At 39.1% G+C, this 20124-nt stretch overlaps 1 protein-coding gene across 2 annotated transcripts in view; it reads left to right on the forward strand.

The window, feature by feature from the left end:
- GMDS (GDP-mannose 4,6-dehydratase) overlaps nucleotides 1-20124 on the forward strand; it is a 426883-nt gene that overhangs the window by 57998 nt on the left and 348761 nt on the right. For both annotated transcript variants that reach the window (XM_055704690.1, XM_055704691.1), the window contains 3 exons: nucleotides 10275-10319; nucleotides 13968-14055; nucleotides 18586-18695. In XM_055704690.1, coding sequence (XP_055560665.1) covers nucleotides 10275-10319; nucleotides 13968-14055; nucleotides 18586-18695 — 243 coding nt within the window. The remainder of the gene's footprint in view (nucleotides 1-10274; nucleotides 10320-13967; nucleotides 14056-18585; nucleotides 18696-20124) is intronic.

Below are 20124 nucleotides of genomic sequence, written 5' to 3' on the forward strand. Positions count from 1 at the left end.
ATGGCAGGTGAACCTTACCAATACAAAGCATGAAGACCATTCCAAAGAATCAGTTGCATGGTGGTGTTAATCCGTACTTCTTAATATCTTTAAAAGGAAGACCAGCATGTTCATTTCGTGAACTACTTATGTATGCACATATCTGATAATCATCTTCTGGGGGCTTAGTGTTTTGTTCAAAGAAAAGCGCTAGTTTGAGTACCCACGTGTCTGAAAACAAGGCCCTCTTGCCCTTTGCTGACACGTTTATATTTGATGTTTAACAAAACCAAGAGTTCTCTTCCTGTGCCTGCTATGGAAATTTTAAGTGCTTCTTAGAAAAGATAGGATGCTGCCGGTTTTAGTAAAAACTTGTACTAAAACCTGGATGTTATCTCCTTTGCATTTGCCTTTTTGTAAGAACTGCTGTTGGATCAGTTAAAATGTATCCTTGTGTCTCTTGGCAATTAAAGAATTTAGGAATTTTAAACAAATAACATTGTGATACTGTGTTGTTTGACTTTGTTAGACTGTTATTAATGCAGGAATAAATGTAACAGAACAGTTTGCAAAGTAAGTGAGACAAGGAGGTTTCCATAGTATTTCCTGTAGTTCCTAGGGTGCAGAGATTCAAGCGAACCGCAAAGAAACCTTGAGATTAGAGGAAGTTACTACGAATGTAGACAAAAATGACTAAAATGTGTCCTATGTACTCAGTCTTTCCACAGCTTGTAAAGTCAGTTAAATTTAACTGGTTTCAGGTTTTGTGGAACAGCAAATGAAAGAAGTTAAAGTAAGAAATGCTGGTGACAAGCTTTTTAAAGTAATTTGTTTTGATGCTTCTTAAAGGCTTCTTTGTGAAAGTTTTAAATAGTTCTTCTGTTTTCAGAGATCTATGCAAAACTGCATCATTCATTGCAACAAAAATGATGTGGAAATACTTAAACCATATAGTTGCTTTACCTTGATATAGCTCTGTCCTAATCTTAAATTAGGAAGCTGTTAATGAAAGCTAGCTAGCTGAAAGGATTCTTTTGATAACTGCACTTGTAGATGATACAAGGGATTATTACTAACCCAAACTGCAAGTGGGTTTTAATACTGTATGTATTGGAGGAATGAGTATTGTGCTGCTGGTTTTGTAGTAGTTGTCTATTCCAAATCCTGTTCCTGACAGATAGGATAAGCAAACATGATTGCTCGCTTTCCCTTTCTAGTTCCCCCCAGACAAGAACCTTGGCAATTAATGAAACTGGGTGGGTTTTTTTCCCCCGCTTTGGAAGCTGACAAGGGAAAGCTGTGAAGTTGGGTACACAAGGCATTGTATGGTATCTGTAAATATAAGGATAACCTTCTGCAACCTTCTCTGAAAAAACACTGCATCCTTTTGCTGTCGCTTAGATAATCCTTATCCTGCTTGGCTTCTCGCCACCAGGAAGCCCAGTCCATGTGGCATCGGAATGCTTGATTAGCAAGAGCGGCCACATAGAACAGAGGTATCAGGTCTAATGTCCAATTTCAATCGCTCTATACTTAAATGTTTTAAGCATAAGTGCATTTATTGTATAGTTAAGCATGTTCACTAACAGTTGATTTTGCTTACAGAGGAAGACAGGCACGTGTACTCTTGTCTAAAAATATCCAACAAAATGTGAAGCTGATTCTGGGCATAATAAAAACCTTGCAAAACATGGAATTCTGGCAAGTGTTATCTTTGGAAAAACTGGTTAAAAGCATTGTATTCAGATCTTTGTAGATTGTTTTTTACTTCACTAATTGTTTCTTCAGATTTATTTCTTTTGTGTGTGAGGACAGTGTCTTGGAAGGAATAGGAAGAACTTGTCTTAAGATGCCTGTATTTTGTATTTTTCAATGAATTGGAATGTAGCTTTATTTAGGCATCAAAATACCTAATATACTCCTGTTACAGGGAAGAAGAGCATGTTGTTAAGAGTAAGCGCTGGGGAGCAACTCTTAAGAGCTCTCCTGTTACTGTTTCTTCAGTTTATCCCGAAGAAAAGATGATACAAATAGTCAAGTAAAGAGAGTAGTTTAACATGTAATATTTTGCTCCAAACATTGATACTCTTTCACAAGAGTTAAGCTTGGGATTTCTGTGGGCTTTTTTGTTTGTTTTGAAATTTCAATTGGATACTTTCTTTGCTATTCCATTGCAAAAGTATCAGGAAGTTTATTGCTGGGATAGGGTGTTTTTTGGTTTGTGGTGTGCTTTCGTTTTTTTTGTTTTCTTATTCTTCTTGTATCCCTTCCTGGTGTAAAGAGAAAGCTCAGCTCCCTGGAGCTCTGGGATGATGGTAGCTCTTAGGCTTGCTGGTCTTTTGGGCACTCTGAATATTTACAACTATGTGGAAAGTGTTGGGGGCCACCTTTTAAACACCTCTGTTATTGAAAATTGGAAAGTGTTAGAACCTTGACATGAAAAGATGGGAATTGCATAAACGAGCAGAGTTCCTGAAAAAACAATTTGTGCTTCAGTAGATGCCAGACCAGTAAAAACTGGGCTCCCACCATGCTGCCTGGGAGAGGTGCTAGCTAAGAGACTAGTGCTCAGTTGCAACACAAGCTGTCTTGTCCTAGGACTTCAACTGTCCAGGAAACAGATTGGTTGCTCCCATGACTTGGAGATCATTTAATTGCAGGATACGTGCTTTTTTTCCACCACCATTCAATGAATATTGCAAGACTGGAGCTGTTAAAGCTCCAACAGACCAATCAAGTGTCCTTGACTGCATTTTCAAATTTCTGACCATGCAAACATTTAAGGAAAATAAAAGCTGCCTTACTGTGCGTTGCTTTTCTACTCCAATTGGAATATGCTTGCTTTCTGGTTTTGTGTTTCTCTAAATAAAGTAATTTTTCAGACTAAATTGCTATGTACATATGTACACTGAGTACAGAAGAATGAATTAAAAAAGCTTTTTCCCTGTCTACACTCATTTACCTCTTCTTCATTAGGCTTTGGTCTCATGCAAACAAGATGACACTGCAGTGCTCTATTTTGTTTTCTCTCAAATAATTGACCTTGTACCCTGTTAAGAAACATTGTCTTGGGCTAAACTCAGTCAGGTAAACTCTGGCACTGAGCAGCAGTCGCAGAGAGCCTGCTGAGCATCAGTGTGAGAGGCTGGTGCTACAATGGTGAAGGCAGCTTTAACCTCAGTAGCTGTAGGAGGCTGCTGCAGGGGAGAAAAAAAAAAAAAAACAAAAAAACAAACCAAACAAACCCCCCCGAACCCCCCCCCCAAAAAACCAAAAAACACAACTCCAACACCCAACCCAAAACCAAAACCAAACAAACAACCAACAACAAAAAAAGCCCAACAAACCCAAACATGTAGCTCTGTCTGGGAGCGAGGTAGATCCATTACTTCTGGTAGGATGTGTGTTGAGCTATGGTCATAAATTCAGGTGTCTTCCCCAGTTACAGTAATAGCCGTGTTACTGCTTTTGTTTTGGTTTTCCTCTGTAGCGTTACAAGTAAAGATGGCATGCTAAGGTTTTGTAGTTTCCTCTTGGTGTCACTTCACGAAATGACTCGTCTATCTTACACAGAACAGACACTGCATTTCTTCCAAAACCGTTTCTGAGCCTTTTGGTTTGTGACAACTCTGAACTTTCAGATTTTGAGGTCAAAATCATTCTTTTGAGAGCGTGTCCTACAGCTTAACCCTGGGTTTCCTGGTTTCCTTGCTCTGTGCAACTAGGTTCTGTCTGTGTGTTTGGGTTTCCACCAGGTAGCGTTTGGGGTGAATCTACGTTAGGTGCAGGGGTTTCCCTCTGAGTGGACTTAGTCACCTGGTGGGTTAGTCTGGGTACTCAGGGATGGGCATGTCCAAAATGCTCATAGCCGCTGCTGGTTGGAGCTGCTGTTACTATTTCAGTAAGGTAAAAGACCATCTGATACCAGTAGCTTTCTGAAAGCAGGAGGAAATAGGGATGGGCAAAACAATCATCTTGCGGGTTTTTAAACTGTTACGGATTTCCCATTACAAACACTATAAGTAGAGGTTTTAATTTTCTTGTGGACTGTTGTCAATGTGATTTGCATTTCCATGTTTATAGACACATTCCTTCGATCCCTGTGGTTTCACTAGTGAGACAGAAAAATATAGCTAGGTTTTCTCTCGAATTCAGAGTTCGTAACTGTCTGCAGTATGCTAGTATAAAACAAACCATTCATATTTGGAGAACAAAGTAGTGTATTATGGCTTATAACATGCATTCAGGAAAAAACTTGTTCTTTAGCATCTTCAAAAGGTTCTCTACTGATACTTTTCCTCTTTATAAAAATAGTTCTTTGGACATATCTGAAAACTAGTAGTTTGTTTGAGTATGTGAATGTTGGAGCACACAGCCTGAGAGTTTAGGGGCATGTTACTTAGGTTTTTCTGATAAGCTGTTTAGCACCTGACTGTTGTCACTGGGAGATTTGTGGTAAGTGTATTTGTAAATAACACATTGTGTCACAGGTTCCGGCAATCAGGAAAAAAACTTTAATATGCTCAGTTTAATGGTGTAACTTTTTTTCCCAAGATGAGATGTTGGAGTTTTTTGTGCGATAGATGGAAGCTGTTTGATTATTGTAGAATATAATATTTGGTTTAGAGTGAAGATTTTATATTTTAAAATATCAACACTTCAAAAAAAATCAGCAGCACTGCACTGGCATACCTTACTGTTGGCTTAAGTTAACCCAAATCTCCTAACTGGTTGCCTCTCCTAATAGTAAGGAGGAAATTTCAGTTATGTTTATTCTGTTCATGTTGGCTTGAGTGTGGTACAGGGGTTTGTTCTTTAGCTGAAGCGTCTGTGCTAAGGTTCAGAGTAGAATAGCTGTAAATATTGATGATGAATAATGTTGTTTTGGATAAAGATAACTGGGGGGAGGAAGGAAGAAAAACTTGTTGCTGTTGTCCGTAACTGCAGTTGCAGCTCTTAATGTAACTTAATAGTTTACCAGTGGAATAGTGTATGAGGTCAGATGGAGCTCAGACTAGGAAATAACAGAGTGATTCACTTTTCCAAAGCAACTGTGCTGCTACTTTTACTTTTGAACAACACTTAATTGAAAAAGAACACAGTAATGTAATTAGAATGTTTTTGTTGTTGTTGCTAATGATAACTTTTCTTCATGCTTAATATTTTTGGTTGTACTGCAGTTAATGCACTGCAAAAAACCTTCAATTAAGTGAGTAATTTTTTAAACAAAGATTTTTTTTTTAACATTTATTGCCTTTTGACTTTTTCTTTTGACTGCAGGAACAAAAGGACACTTGTTTTCCTATTCTTACTTGGCCAGAATACAAATCAAAATAGCAAAATAGCTACTGCATTTGGAGGGTGGCAGCTTTAATAAATCAGTTAAACATTTCAGAGTTCATAATTCTTCCTTTCTTTCAGTATGGAGAATTTTTTATGAACACTTTAATGCTTTACATTGACTGTTGCCTTGAAGACTTAAGACAAAGTGTAGCACTGTTCTGTTTGTAGTAGCTGCAAAAAATTACTGATTTCCTCTGTAAATCACTGGAAATGATTAAAGTATGCATTTTTCAGCAAAAATAACATTACACTGTTTTACTGTCTTGGATAATTTTTTTTTGAAGGAAAGCTGTTCTGAGTGCTACAAAAAATGAATAGTTGTGATTATGGATTGTTACTAAAATCATTTAGATGTTGTTTTAGTGGTGTGTGTTCCCTGCTCCAGAGGATCTGTCACTATACTCCAGCTTAAGTCATTGAAATAGTGTTAGCTTATAGCTATGCAAAAGTTTAAAATTCGATGAAGCAACCATTTATTGTGCAAGGCTACTAGTGGCACAGGTTCTGCATAATTCATTGGAAATATAAACCTTTCAAACAAGGTTAAATGACAGTGCACTGTTGGTAATGTTACTGCAGAAAGATCCCTTTAAGAAATAAAACCCATGTCCTGCGGCTGAATGTGTGCCTCTTCTCTCCATGCACTGTCTCTCCCAAGCAGATTAACTGAACCTATCAATTTAACTTCAGCAGACCACAGCTATAGTTTGTAGTTCAAAAGGAATTTAGAACAACTATGAATGACCTTGATAATTGACACCATCTATAGTCTGAAATTCCGTAATTCACCTTTGTGGTATTATTCCTAAGGGCATGACACTAGCCTTACTCAATATTGAATTTTATAAGTATAACCAACTTTAGTCTTTCATGCAATATGTGGAAAATCATGACACTGTTTTTTCCAAAGGAATAATGAAATCTGGAAACTTGGGTTTTGTGACACACAGAAGTGCAGAGCAGAACTATAAGTATGTAGCAAACTGACAGGTATTTCATCATACGTGCCTGCTGTAGAAATATCAAAAAACCAGCACCTCCCTCAAACAGTGCATCTGACAGTGAGGGTCTTGCATTTTTATGTTCTCAGGCTTTATGTATAATCCATTTGCAAATGAGCTGGCACGAGGAGCATGGGAGACAGCACAGAAGTCAGGCTCTCTTCCCTGCTGTGTTATCTGGTGAAGTGGTACTTTGCAAGTGACCTTGTCTCTCATGGCTGGGAGTCAGCTTTGGGAGTCTGATACTAGCAGCTCCGTTATTTCTGAAAGTAGAGAGACGGGCTGTTGGTGGACAGTTTCTCTAGGGATGCTGCAGCAGGATTTCTCAGTCCTTTGCATGACTTTGGGATTTCATAACGTTGCATGTTTGTAGGGAAATGTCATTTTTACCACTGTACTGTGGGGATGTTTCTTCTCAAATGTTTATACTACCCCCCTGCAATGGGAGCCCTTTCTCCTCTATGTTATACTGATAATATACTTGCATCACTTGCGTTAGATTTTTAATTCCTTTTCCCTCTTGAAAAAGCATTCCGTATACTTCACCTGCAGGTCAGAAATAGTAATAAGAAGAACCCAGTTCTTCTTCCTCTTGGTCTCTTTTCTCTTGTTTCTTCATCCATCTAGTACATTCTTCCACTCCTTACTAGCAGAGAGAAGCTGCGGGGAAGAGGGAGTCTCCTCCTGTAGATTACGCTTGCTCGGGTAGGACATAATCTAGTTCTTGAATCCAGGAGCTTTGCAGAAGGATGTTGGAACTGGCCATATCAAAGGAAGAAGGCAAAGATGTCTTGCATTTGAGCTTGCTTTTACAGCCTGCTCTGACTGTGTCAATAAAAATCCAAAACGAGCCTGTTGCAAATGGAATTTCCCTGCATAGAACATTGCAAAATAAGAGATTTGGATTGTTATACAGGCTGTTTATTTCCGCTTCTTTTCAATTTTCTGGATAAATGATCCTATTCTTTGCTCATGGATCAAGTCAAACTTGATGCTTTTTTTATTCTAGCTATTTGTGGCAAAGCACTGTCTAGCTCTTGTTTATGTCTCAATTTCTTCACTCTGGAAAGGGTTTTCTTTGATAGTCTGTCAAAGCTTATTGAAGTTATTGACATTAACTACTATATTAAGTATAAAATATTGCATCCTAAAGTTGTCTCACTCTAGTTTATGTGACTGTTTTCTTTTGTCTGGGAATTTTACAGACATGTTGTAAGGCAGCTGCAGTTGGAAACCTGCTGCTGTGTCTTGGAAGCCAGCTGAAGTATCATTCTTTGTATGTGCTTCCAAACTACTATTTGGCTGAAGACAGCATAGTGATTCTTCAAGTCTGATATGTCAGAGTGTGCTGATGAAGAACTGTTTTAACTGAGGTGGTTTATTTAATCAGTCTTGTTAAACTGTTTTGATCATTCAAGCTGGTCTGACGTATCTGTGCGGTCAGGTCTCATTGCAATCCAACTGAAGGCAGTTTGTAGGCTATTTTCTTTTAAGACTGATGTTTTGGCCACAGACAAAGGGAACTACTTCTGTCTTCTAAGGTGGTGTTGATTTGTTATAAACTAAATAGCAGTAGCTGGGTACTTTACATTAGCAAAAGCTCGCTCTCAAATGTGCCAACACTTTTAAAGTAGAATAGCGTATTGCCCAGTGCAGAGAGCATAGTAACCAAGCACTCTCATGTACAGACTGTTTTTTTCGCCTTGCTTTTGTGGTTGACTTAGAGGGAGTGGCGTACCTGTATAGTACCGCAATGATCAGACTGGACGCTGGGTATACTAATGCTTTGCTGATTGCATGTGCTCACCGCCACCTAAGCTGGTATTGGCTTTTTTCAGTATTGAAGAGGATATGATTTAGACCTATAGTCTTGGGGTAAAACATTCAGTAAAATAGGGTCAAGGTGACTATAAGACTTGCTTACAAAAGGGAAGACCTTGCCCCCCAGTCCCTAACTTCATGGACTGACCCAAGTCATGCATTTCATGCTGGTCCATGACTACTCAGATCAAAACCAGGAATGGATATGGTTGGCAGTGTGTGGCTCAAATAAAGCAAAATCTGCCAACCCTAACAAAAATTGAAATTTGTTGCTAAACGCCTAGCTCCTGTATTATTCCTTTCCTGATTTAGTGATTCCTGAATCTTCAAAGCTCTGATTGTAGTATAAATGGAAATCAATAGCTTTGAGAATAGAATATCTGTGAATAATGCAGTCTCCTATCGATAAAGGCTTAAATCACTTATAGAGCGTGCTTAATATTTGCTCCTTGACCTCATTAGGAAAAGATGGAAACCATACTATCCTTACAAGGTGCACATTCTTTGACACTTTGATCGCTGTTCTGATTGCTGTTTGCATTGACAGCTGCTGTACTGAAAAGAAAAGGAAGGGAAACGTGAAACTTGGGGGCTGTGTGTGATATGGTATCACAGTGCAGGACAGCATGAACCTGCACTGTGTGCAGTTACCAGACAGTACATCAGCTGTGCTGTGCTAGAGGCAGAAACCAGTAGCTTTCACACTTGCTGCCTGTTTCCCACTCATTGTAAAGCCCAGCCCTATCACTTGATAGACCTGGAAAGGAAACGCAGAGGAAGTGAGTGCCACTGCTGGTGCAAAATGTTCCAGGGTGACTGGAAAGTTTGAGCAATGGCCTGGGTGAGAAGAACAAGACCTTATTGACAGGGTTCAATCCTAGTCAAGTCTGTTTCCCATCAACTTCCTAAGTAATCACAGCCCTTCTTTTTTCATCTCCTTTGCACTTTCTGGGTCTCCCACTGTCACCTTCTTATTTATATATTTATATATTTATTTTAGTGGACTGAGCGACCAAGGAGAATCAGGTACCAAAGAGATGTCAGTTTAGTTTTGCACTTCGGTGTCTCTGGCCGTGATCATGGCAGAGCAGATCCCCATAGTAGAGTTTAAGCGTGTAAGTATAGGTGGCATCTTATGTTTTAGTGGTCTTTACATGGCAAGTCAGTTGACTCTGGGGGAATACTCTCACACATTAAAGGAACAAGTTCAAAAAGTCAGTGAAAAGATGCAGATTCTTTGGGCATGGATAATATTTACAGAATTGGTTCGCGAGCACTCTTCTGGAGGGGTAAGCTTTGCTGGGTTTGTGATGGTGCATACACATTTATAAGGATAATACAACTTATTGTGTTTGGTAATCCTGGCAATAATGATGCCAGGAAAATAATCTTATTTCAGGAAAACATGTGCTAGCATGTGTTTTGAAGTATTTGCTTTCTGGGAGTTTAAGTTTGACAAGGATTTAAAAGCAAGAAAAGAGAGAAAAAAAAAAACACAACCCCAAAACCCAAACCAAAACAACACAAACTCTCAACCCTCAATGATATATAAAATGTGAAAATGGCTTGTATTCTGTAGTATAAATATGGGGTGTGCTACGGATGTTTTTGAAAACTCAGTTGGTTAGGCAAGCAGAATTATTGCTGCCCACAGAAGGCTTGTGGAAGAAGCGTGTGTGCAAGGGAGACACGAGTGTGACACAGTGCTTACAGAGGCATGTCAGTTTGCAGAGTATGCCAAGCTTGCACCAATTTTTCAAGCATGTTTTTCCTTCCTTGTCTCCAAAATGGTTCGAATACAATAACTGTGGTTAGGATATTTTGGAAAGATGTCCCCAGGCGCTTCATAATGAAGCTTGGGAAGAGATTCAAGAGAGAGTAGTTCTCAACCAGTATTTGTAAGCAAGTTATCTTAAAATATACTGCTTCTTAATCTAAAATTATCTAAAAGGAGTCTGTTGTATTTTTGGGTCAGTGTATAAATCTGGAGAAATCAAAGTATATGCTTGTTAACCCGGTCGATTCATTGCATATTTCTTTTTTTTCCATTTTTTGAGACCTCAACCAGTCCCAATCTCCCAGGCCCATTCACTGTGTTTCTAACATTTTCCTATATTTTACTCTTCCCAGGATGGATCGTACTTGGCTGAGTTCCTGCTGGAAAAAGGCTACGAGGTGAGTGACTCGGTGACCGGCTGTGGGCTGATGGAGTCGTTTGGATGCTGCAGCTCCAGCTTCCTCTGCTTCTGTCCTTCTCTGTGTATGTTTTCCACTCCAACCCTAGATAACAAATCAAAACTCCGGAGAGGAATGTGCAACATGGCCTGTAATCATGCCAGCTTATTGTACTATTTATCATCTAACGTCCACTGGTGGATTCCCTCTTCTCCTCAGGGTATAGCTGCTTTGCATGTTTCCCGCCAACTCAGATAAGCAGCGACCTGTGTGAGCCAAAACTGTAAGGAATTAGGGAATAATTTATGATGCAATGTACCACATAAAGCAATAAGAATCTCTTGTTTGTTCTGTGTGTCGTTCCCCCCCCCCCCCCCCCCCCAGCTGAAGGTCCTTCTATTTTGGCAGTTATACTCCAGCAATGAAAACCTTGCATTTTGCTTTCTCTGTTTAAAAAGCAAAAAAACCCACCCCAAAACCCAAAAATATACTTTGGTAGTGTTATTTTCCACCCTTTCTCTTGGATTAATTATATTCTTGCTTAGCACATGATTTTCATTTATTTTTTCCTTAAAATAAAGGAAGCTTGATTCCTTCTCAATGCATAATTTTCCCTGGCAAAATAGTCTTTTTTTGTGGCCCACCAAAGAAGCAATCACATTTTTATGGTATGATTTGATAGTTTTGAACTGTTGTGGGCATATATGTGAGAATGTTGGCCTTCTCAGTCATGAAAGAGGCTTCCAAAATGTGTGATAATGGAAGGAAAGGGGTGGTCAAATTAATCTTGCCACAATGTATTATTTCTGGGGGTTTAGTAAAAGTTAATGCTCATTCTAAGTTTGGATTTTATTTATTCTGTCTTAATACTGCTTCATAGCTCAGAAGTCTCTTCTTAGTCTCTGCTTGCCATGCTTTTGCATGTGGCCAATCTTGCCTTGCTTATACCATCCTTTTGCTCGCTTGGTTGATTGATCTGCTTGTTTGTGGTTGGTTTTCAGTGTTGTAAATCGGTTATTTTTACTATTTCTCCATTCCATTTGGGGAAGAGAGATATCGTTGTGGTTGCTTCTGCTACTTTAAAGGCAAAAGCACACACTCATTCCTAGTCTACAAAGGAATTAGGAACTGCTAACTGCAATTAAAACAAAACATAACCCTTTCCACAATGGAAAGGTTACAATAATTGGGTAAAGGGTTTTTTTCTTCTGTTCCTCAAATCTCCATCTATTTGTTGGAATTCTTTCCTGTGTTCCCAGTTAGGGACCTCTGTTCCTGAATAACTGAACACAAGAGTAGACTTGATAATGTACTGCCTCCCTAACTGAGATGGTTCATTTAAGTTTTTTTAAATTTCAGTCTATTTAAAGAACAAGCCCTGTTGAGAAAAATTCACTGATCTTACATACTTAACTAGATTAACCAGTTTGCACACATTTTGGCTTGTCACAAAGTTTGCATTTCACCTGTCCCATGCAGACAAAGGTACCTTTCATCAGTTTTTTTACGGTAATATTGCTGTCATGGATTAAGCATTTGGCAGGTTTTCTTTCTCTTGTATGTGCATACCAGAAAAAGGAGTGGGAGGAAAAAAGAAAAAAACAAAACTGGGTTTATATGTTTTCTTGTTATTGCTGGATGCAGTAGGGTCTTGTTTGTCTGCTGAAACTTTTTGAAGTCCTGGGGTGATTGTGTTTAGTACATATCATCGGTCAAATGTTCGTATCCCAGTCATTCAGCTGACACACAGCTCTTGCAAGCACAATCTTTCATCAAGCTTTGAGCTAGCAATATTTGACTTTTTCGTCAATCATTTGCATTAACTTGAATTTCAGCATGATTCCATTTGGAGATAGATAATTGAGAGCTCAAGAAGTCTCTCATCAGGACTTTAAGCCGAAATATTTCATTTTGCTATGAGTTGTAGAGCACTTCAGTTACCTTCCTTTAAATAGTTTGATGCTTTAAAACTGTGAGGTCTGATTTTTTTACTCAACAAAAACAGATGTTCATTTGACTACTCAAAATAGTTCCAACATCTTTTGCAAAAGTGAAGTTTTTATGGAAGTGTCTTTTTCAAAGTGTTTCTCTGTAAACCTTATGTCCCTATAAATTTTTAACACATTCTATAAATAATTATTTCGATGAGGCTTTCAACTACATAAATTTGAAAATTAATCTGCATAAATTCATTATTTGATGGGAATTACATTTGCAGGACCATGTTTCTTAGTTCCCCATTGATCCTCAAAATGAAAATATTTTACTCAGTAGTGGGAAGTTTAGCATTTGAATTGTAGAACAAGGTACGTTGTGAGCCTGTGGTGTGGCTGGGCACACAAGAGATTTTGTGCAAGGAAACTGGCATCATAAATGTGACTTGTAAGTTGTAAACACAAAGCTATTCAGCTGTTGTTAGAGAACCTACCAGCAAAATGTCATTCTTAATGCAGCAACTGGTCTCACTGTGGTTGTGCGTATCTTTTTTCTCAGTTAAGTTTGAGACTTAAGATGGTGTTTTCTGTGTCAGTGACTGCAGTTTGTGTTATGTGTAAAACAAAAATCCCCAAACAAAACCAAACTAAGACCCAAAACTGCCTGTTCTTGCTAGTATATTCTCACAGGTACAAGTTAACATGAAGCGAGAGAGTGATGACCCAACCCAACCAAGTGTAGGATGCATCGAAGTGTAAGAGATCACTTTCAGAAATAAAGGGCAGGGAAGAGTGGAGGACAGTTGGGTGCAGAAGCTTGATTTCACTTGTGCAAGGACAACTTCTGCAGCTGGTAACCTAAACTAATGTGAATTTTGGCAGCAGGCATTTGACTGTCTTACATAAGGAGGAAACAGGATCAGTGTTCAAACAATTTCTCTAATGTTAGACACAAATGGGCTTTTCTTTAATGTTAGTCAGAACCAGTGTTGTGTTTTTTTTCACCAACTTATTTATCATGGCTAGTTAAAGGAAATTCCCAACCTGTGTTTCAGCCTTAGGCTTGCCTGTGTGTCTCATAACCCACTGGAGAACACTGACTCATGAGGTCCACAAAACAGCACTGCCTGTTCTGGCTGTTCCTCCAACACCCCAGAAAGTGAATAACAGCTGTTTTCTAAAAATGTATTTGGGTCTTGCAGCTGCCGCCCCCTCTTTCCTCTTGTGTTCCTTTTCCTCTCTCTGCTCTCTCTCTCCTCTCCCTAGTCCCATCTCCTGCTGCTGCTTTTTCCATGCCCAACATCTCAGGTTCCAGAGAGACTTCTCTGCAGCCAGGGAGAAGTGGTTATCTTGAGATTCATATATTGCTTCTTCAACTCCAGTAATGCTGGCAAGTCTCACTCACTGGGAGATGGTGCTCTAGGGCAATTCAGTGTGATTTCTGTACTGTGTGTGATGCTGGGGCTGCTAGTGGTGTCAACAAGGGAGAATGTGAAACCACTCATGGGTACTAAAATAAACATAACTGCATCAGAGCTCATCTCCAAGAGTTTTGTTATGATTTGGTTAACCGTCTGCCTTTAGGAGTAGCGGCGATCTCTGATTACCTGGTATAAGGGTTGGGCCCACGTATATGAAAAGAGTGATGGTGATGAACACTTCCCTCTTAATGTTTACCACTTTCCTCTTGTATTTTTCCTTGTTCAATTCCCAGGTACATGGCATCGTTCGTCGGTCTAGTTCTTTTAATACAGGCCGGATTGAACATCTCTATAAGAACCCACAGGCTCACACTGAAGGAAGTAAGACTCTGGTTTTATATTTAAAGTTGTGTTGGTTTTTTTTGTCTGTATTGTGTGCTTGGTGGAGAAAGGTCCCCAGGAGCAGTAAGGGAATCCCAGTTTTCTCTGTCTAAATGTTATTAATGAGTAGCAATTTTCAAGCTGTGCTTGACTTTGTATTGGTTATTTAAATCAACCCCCCTTGATAGCTAAGCTTCCCTTTTCCCTGCTTGTCGTAGCTAGTTGCTCTGTCTCAAAAAGAAAAGAGACTGTTTTTCTCTGATGAAAATGTGACAAAGTATAGATATTGTGTGTGAGTTACCAAGAGGGAAAAATGAGGGGCCCAGGAAGGCACTTTCTGCTGTGTAGAGGTGCTGACCCAGTTCACGCATAGCTAGGCTGTAGCAATTGGAAAATGGCTGGGCTTGCAAAAAGCTATGTGTGGTTGAAAACACAAAGATACTGGACTAGTAAGTATTTATTTTTTTTTGAGGCGGTTATCTTAAGCATTCCACTTCTGTTCTCTCGTGAGCTGTTCAGTGCCTGATGGAGGTGAAAGTTTGGGGACAGTCTGTGTGACAGCATGAATGAAACATGATCAATTCTTACTGATGACAAGAAGAATGAATCTTTGGACCTTCTGAATTTCTGCACCCAAGGAAATGATTACCTGTTCCCTGAAGGAAAGGCATTGCTTTTTGCAATTTGCTGACAACTTACTGCATTCTGTTACCAATGATAATTTGGAAAGCTGCAATCGTTACCTTCAGCGTACACTTTGCAAAAATCGAGTATTTTACCTTAAAGAAGGTTAACTGGTCACTTAATGAGAAGAAACTCAAATGTTAGATGGCTCCAGTTCTGCAGAAGGATTGAGTGTTTTAACAAGCATACACTTCTTACGCTATGCATATTTTGTAGAGTTGTGCAGACTGATACTGTCCTAAATAGTCCGATTTAAGGTACTGTTATGGTAAATATCTCCATGCTGTAAATAAATCTCATGTCTTTTGAAGTCTGCTTCCCACCACAGTTAAACAGAGCCTGATTTTATTGAATTGTGATATGTAATGCAAATTTTAGATTTCGCTTGACCTTTGCTTGTAATTTTTTAAAAAATACTTAATTTCTGACATGGCTTCAGTGGTATTTGCTGTGAATAGTTGCTACTTACTGTACATTGCTCCTTAAAACATCTGATTGACAAAGGGGTAAAATTGAATAAAATATCTTCATGAGGGATACTGAAACCTGTGCTTCCGTCAAGGACAATGTAAGAACTGTGTTTCCCATGACTTAAATTCATGGCTCATGAGCTAAAATGAAGCAAAAGAAATGAAACGGGAACCAATGCATTGTGAGGACCATCTTGTGAATATGGAAAGTGATTTGAGAAGACAATGTAGATGGTGATAAATATGTATATGAACATTTAAGGAAAGGGATGGAAGAAAGGAAAAAGAAAGCAAACCTTAAATGTTTTTCCCCACTTCTTATCTCATTTTCCTTTAACTGAGGAATGCAGCCATATGAATGGGAGGAGGAGGAATTGGACTTGGAATCTCAGGAAAGGCTGCTCCATGGAAACTGTTTGGAAACAATGGGTTTCCAGGCAGTACTGGAGGAAGCAAAGAAGCAATAGTGGCTGATGAGAGCAAACCTTAATTTTGTCTTTTCCCTATGTTCTTCCCATGAGGAATTGATTACACATTGCAAGATGATGATCTTCATTGACGGTCAACCTCTTAATGAAAAAAAAAAAAAGTGTAGAGGAAGCAAGAAGGAAAATAAGGTGTTTCCTGAAGCAAGCCCTCCAGCTATTGCTTGCTAAGAAGGTTTTTAGATTGGATAACATGTCAAAACTTCTGAGTTTTAGTAATCTGATCTGTGTTTATAAATCTTTGTACCAAATAAACCCCGTTTCTAGTAAGTGCTTCCACTTAACATATTACTCTTTGAAAGACCTCTTTTTCATGGGTCAGAAAATGAACAAAGCCTCATGCCCTGCTCCCCTTCAAAAAAGCCATTTGGACAAGAAGCTTTGAAGACTTGATGGTAGACCAAAATGGACATTCCCCTGTCAGAGCTTTAAACTTAAGGTAATTGTGAGAGGGTACCTCTGATGCTCAGCTCAGTCCAGCTGGCATCCCACCTTCCCCTGGGAAGCTCTGAGGCTGCTCTCTGGCCAAGGCATGGTGGGAGAACTGGATGTCTTTGGTGTAGGAAGAGGGAGCCTGTCTGTGGCACCTCTTACCTGCTGAGCTGCTGCTGGAGAGGAAGCAGTTGCTCTTTCAAACCCTAAGGCTCCTACAGAGCTGCTGCTGCTCCCTGGCCCGTCTCTTGTAACAGTGTCCTCTGCTTGTTCCTCTCTGAAAGGCTGGCTCAGTTGGCAGGGAGATTTCATTTAACTCTCAGCCAAAGTAAGCAGAGGAAGAAGAAAGGCCCCTGTTGCCTAGGGGAAGCGTTCTTTCTGGTGCAGAAAGGGTAGTGCATTTGGGTTCTTCCCTGATCCCACCAGTCCGCAGAGCTGGCAGTTACAACTTTTTTCAGGACATCAGAGAACTTGGTTAGGTGGTGCTTGCTCTTGGTCTCTTTTTAGTGTTGCAAGAAAAATGCAGCAGTTGTTGAGGTGGTCTGGACACCAATAGTTTTGAGAATTGCAAGTTAGCACCAATATCCAGATACATGCTATCCTACAACCATTTGGGATCTTGTGTATGCTGCGGTCAACAGGCAGAACTGGTTTCATGTATTGAATTTCATTTAGGAAGCAGGACAGCTGCATCCCATACAAGTGGAAACATGGTGTTCCAGCACAGCTTGTATAGAGCTGGTGGCAGGAATGAAGGCAGCCCACATCATGGATAATTAATAAGTATGTGCAAAAAGGGTCCATAACCTGCTTGCCAGCCTTCATACTTAATCACTGTTAGCTTTTTTTTTTTAAGAAAGTTGTATTATAATTCCCATACCTGTTAGCTATAGCTTCAGCTGGGTCTTGAAGTTTCTTCAGAACTGACCTTTTTGAGCAATGTGGATGGTAAAAGCACACCTCAAGACCATACTGTGACTTGATGGGTTGTATCACTTTATCAACCTGAAGTCTCAAGGACCTGTTAAATAGCAATTTGCAAAGCTGAACACCTGAAAACTGTGTGATCTCTTGCTTCCTTGCTGCCTTAAAATGTAAAAAAAAAAAATACTAAAAAACCACTAAAACATTTAAAAAAAAAATTAATTTCACATATCTCTACAGCATTTTAATAAAACCTAGTATGGATTCATATGGTAGTCTCTTGTAACAAACCTTGTATTTCTTGGTTTCAGAATTAAAAAAAAAAAAAAAAAAGAAAAAATCAAGTTGATAAGATCTGTAGATGATACAGCCCCCCAAAAGTGGTGACCATTGTCAAATGGGAAGACTTCTAGACTGTACTGAAATAGGAATTCCTTCTTTTTCCTAAAGATAAGACACACAGGGCAATGTAAATAAATTTATTAAGGTCAAAACCATCAAATGAAACTAGATAAATATGGCAAGTAAATGTAAATGTCAATAGTTACAACAAGATTTTTTCTTTTTGTTGAATAAATACATGAATAGTAGTGTGATGCTATGATATATCCACCCCCACCCACCCCAATAAGAGGAAAATGAGACCTGTTTCATCAGAATAAATTTTACTTCTGGAATAACGTCTTGGCAGGTCAGGATGTAGGTCCAAGGACAAGTTGATAAGCCATTGCAAACCTGCTCTTTTGATTTTGACAGAAGTTGCTCTCATGCTCTTACCTACTTTTTCACACACAAATTAGAAAGTAACTCAGTCAGGAAAGGGTAAATAACAGCTCTTTGATGTATCTAACCGCCTTTGAGATTTTGGTGTGTAATACTATGAAGCATGTTTCATTGGCAGTTACCATGTCCTCTGAAATTCCTTTCAAGTGTGTATCTATCTTTTAAATGGAAAAAACAATAGTAATAAATGTAGTGGCTTGTACTGTAATGTTACCTGACTGTTCATCTTGTAGGTACCTTAAGCATTTTTGTTGTGTTGTGGAATTATTCACAATGAGGAATTTAAACATGTGCTGCATCTTGGGAAGGAGGAGAAAGCTATCGATGTATGCTTAAGTTGTTATTAAAAACCCTTGAATCAAAGGTTGGAAGCCTGAATTAAAATGATGGGGGGGTGTTGTTTGGGGTTTGGGGTTTTTTTGTGGCTGAAATTCTATATATGACATTGATCTAATTCAGGCAGCGTGGGTTAATGATGTGTAAACTATTAAACAAATTATATAAATGTTGCTAGGTAAATCAGATTATTGAGTAAAGAATATGAAATGGAATTCATTATACCTGCAAGGAAACATATTTTGTGCTTTTAAAGCAGGGAAGAAAACAAAGCAAAAACTTGTTCAGCCAGTGATCTCTTAACTTTTTCCAATAAATGTTTAGTTGGATTTTAAACCTGGGATAGGGTTTGGACCAAGAATCCCATATTGTTCTGGGACTAAAGTGTATTAACTCTGTGTTCTTAAACTCTGAAGACATGAAGCTGCATTATGGTGACCTCACGGACAGCACCTGCCTGGTGAAGATCATCAATGAAGTCAAACCCTCTGAGATATACAACCTGGGAGCTCAGAGCCACGTCAAGGTGAGTAGCTTCTGACGCTGAGAATTGTGAGTGTGTGTTGGTGGATGATATATTGCTTTGATTATCTTAGACTGCAGCATTTATAGTTATTTTAACAGCTGTTAACTCTGACAGGTAAAGGCTCTCTTAAATCAAGATAGTTGTGTTTCCTGCAGTGCGGAATTACTGTGTGTCTTGCTACTGAATATATATAAAGACATCAGAATAAGAGAGGTTAAATTGTCGTTATCAGCAAAATCCACAGGTTGAAAAATCTGATTTTTCTACCATATGAAACAACATTTGCTGTAGAGTTTGCTGCTGATCCGTCCTGTTGTTCGACCAAACAGTGCTTAGAACCACATTATTCCATCAGCATTAAAATTAATATACGTATGTATCTGAGTGTGTCACTTGTGGAGTAGCCTCGCCTATAAAAGTTTTCATGCAGGTGGTATTCTTTGAAAGATTGACCTACAAATAGAGAAAACAGCTTTGTTACTGCTTGCAGTATTATAATGTTTCTGGGATTTGGGTTGGAAAAAATCAAGTTACAGACACTGAAACAGAAAGGACTTGTTGAAGATGAGTAACTTGACCCTGGTAAGTACAGCTGCGTCATAAGGAAAGAAAATGGATGGTGGAGAGGTTAACTTTAATTTCCATTTAACGTACGTTAAGCTGCATTGCTCTATCATGGAATAGCTCAGTTTACTAACAAGTGACCTCTGCTTGCAACAACCTCATTCATACTTCACTTCATGATTACAAACTGAAACTGATGGCCAGGTAGCAAATTGTCATTGAAATAAATTGTCAGTCAGTCATGTCCTGTCCTTATTGCATGCAGTGTGAAAGTATTCTTAAGTGGTAATAGTCCCTGGTCTCTCTTCAAGTGAGAACTGAAGGAGCATTTAAGCCCCATGAAAATCAGTTTCCCTTTAGTTTTGTAAGCCAGCCTTCCTACAAAAAGCAATGTGTTGTTCCTATCACTCTGCAAGCCTTGAAACGCAGCAAGAGGAAACCAGTTATTGACAAGATGAACAGCAGAATATAGAGGGGAAATGAGAATAATTTTGCTTTTAAATTGCTTGCATGATTGAATTACTCAGTTTGCTCTGTGGTAAACATGAGTCTGGATGGGTTTATTAGCTCAGGTACAGCAGTACAAGAACAAGGCAACATGAGTCCAAGGACAACTGTGGTCAGAAGGCAATTTAACTGCTGCTCTGCAGAGTGAAACCTGAGCCAGCAAACCTTGCTGGGTATTTGCAGTCTACAGCTAGATGTTCCAGCATTTTTCTTCTTGAACTAGTGCATTGGATAACAATCTCCATGGAAATTACTAGTGTCCCTTTGGTGATGTTAGCATGGTACTAATATTCTAGTCCCCAGCTGTCTCCACGTGGCTGGTGGTAGTAGAACTTGGCTACCTGTTAGGGATGAATGT

Source organism: Falco cherrug, chromosome 3, assembly GCF_023634085.1.
Source record: "Falco cherrug isolate bFalChe1 chromosome 3, bFalChe1.pri, whole genome shotgun sequence".
In the NCBI taxonomy this organism is placed as follows: Eukaryota; Metazoa; Chordata; class Aves; order Falconiformes; family Falconidae; genus Falco; species Falco cherrug.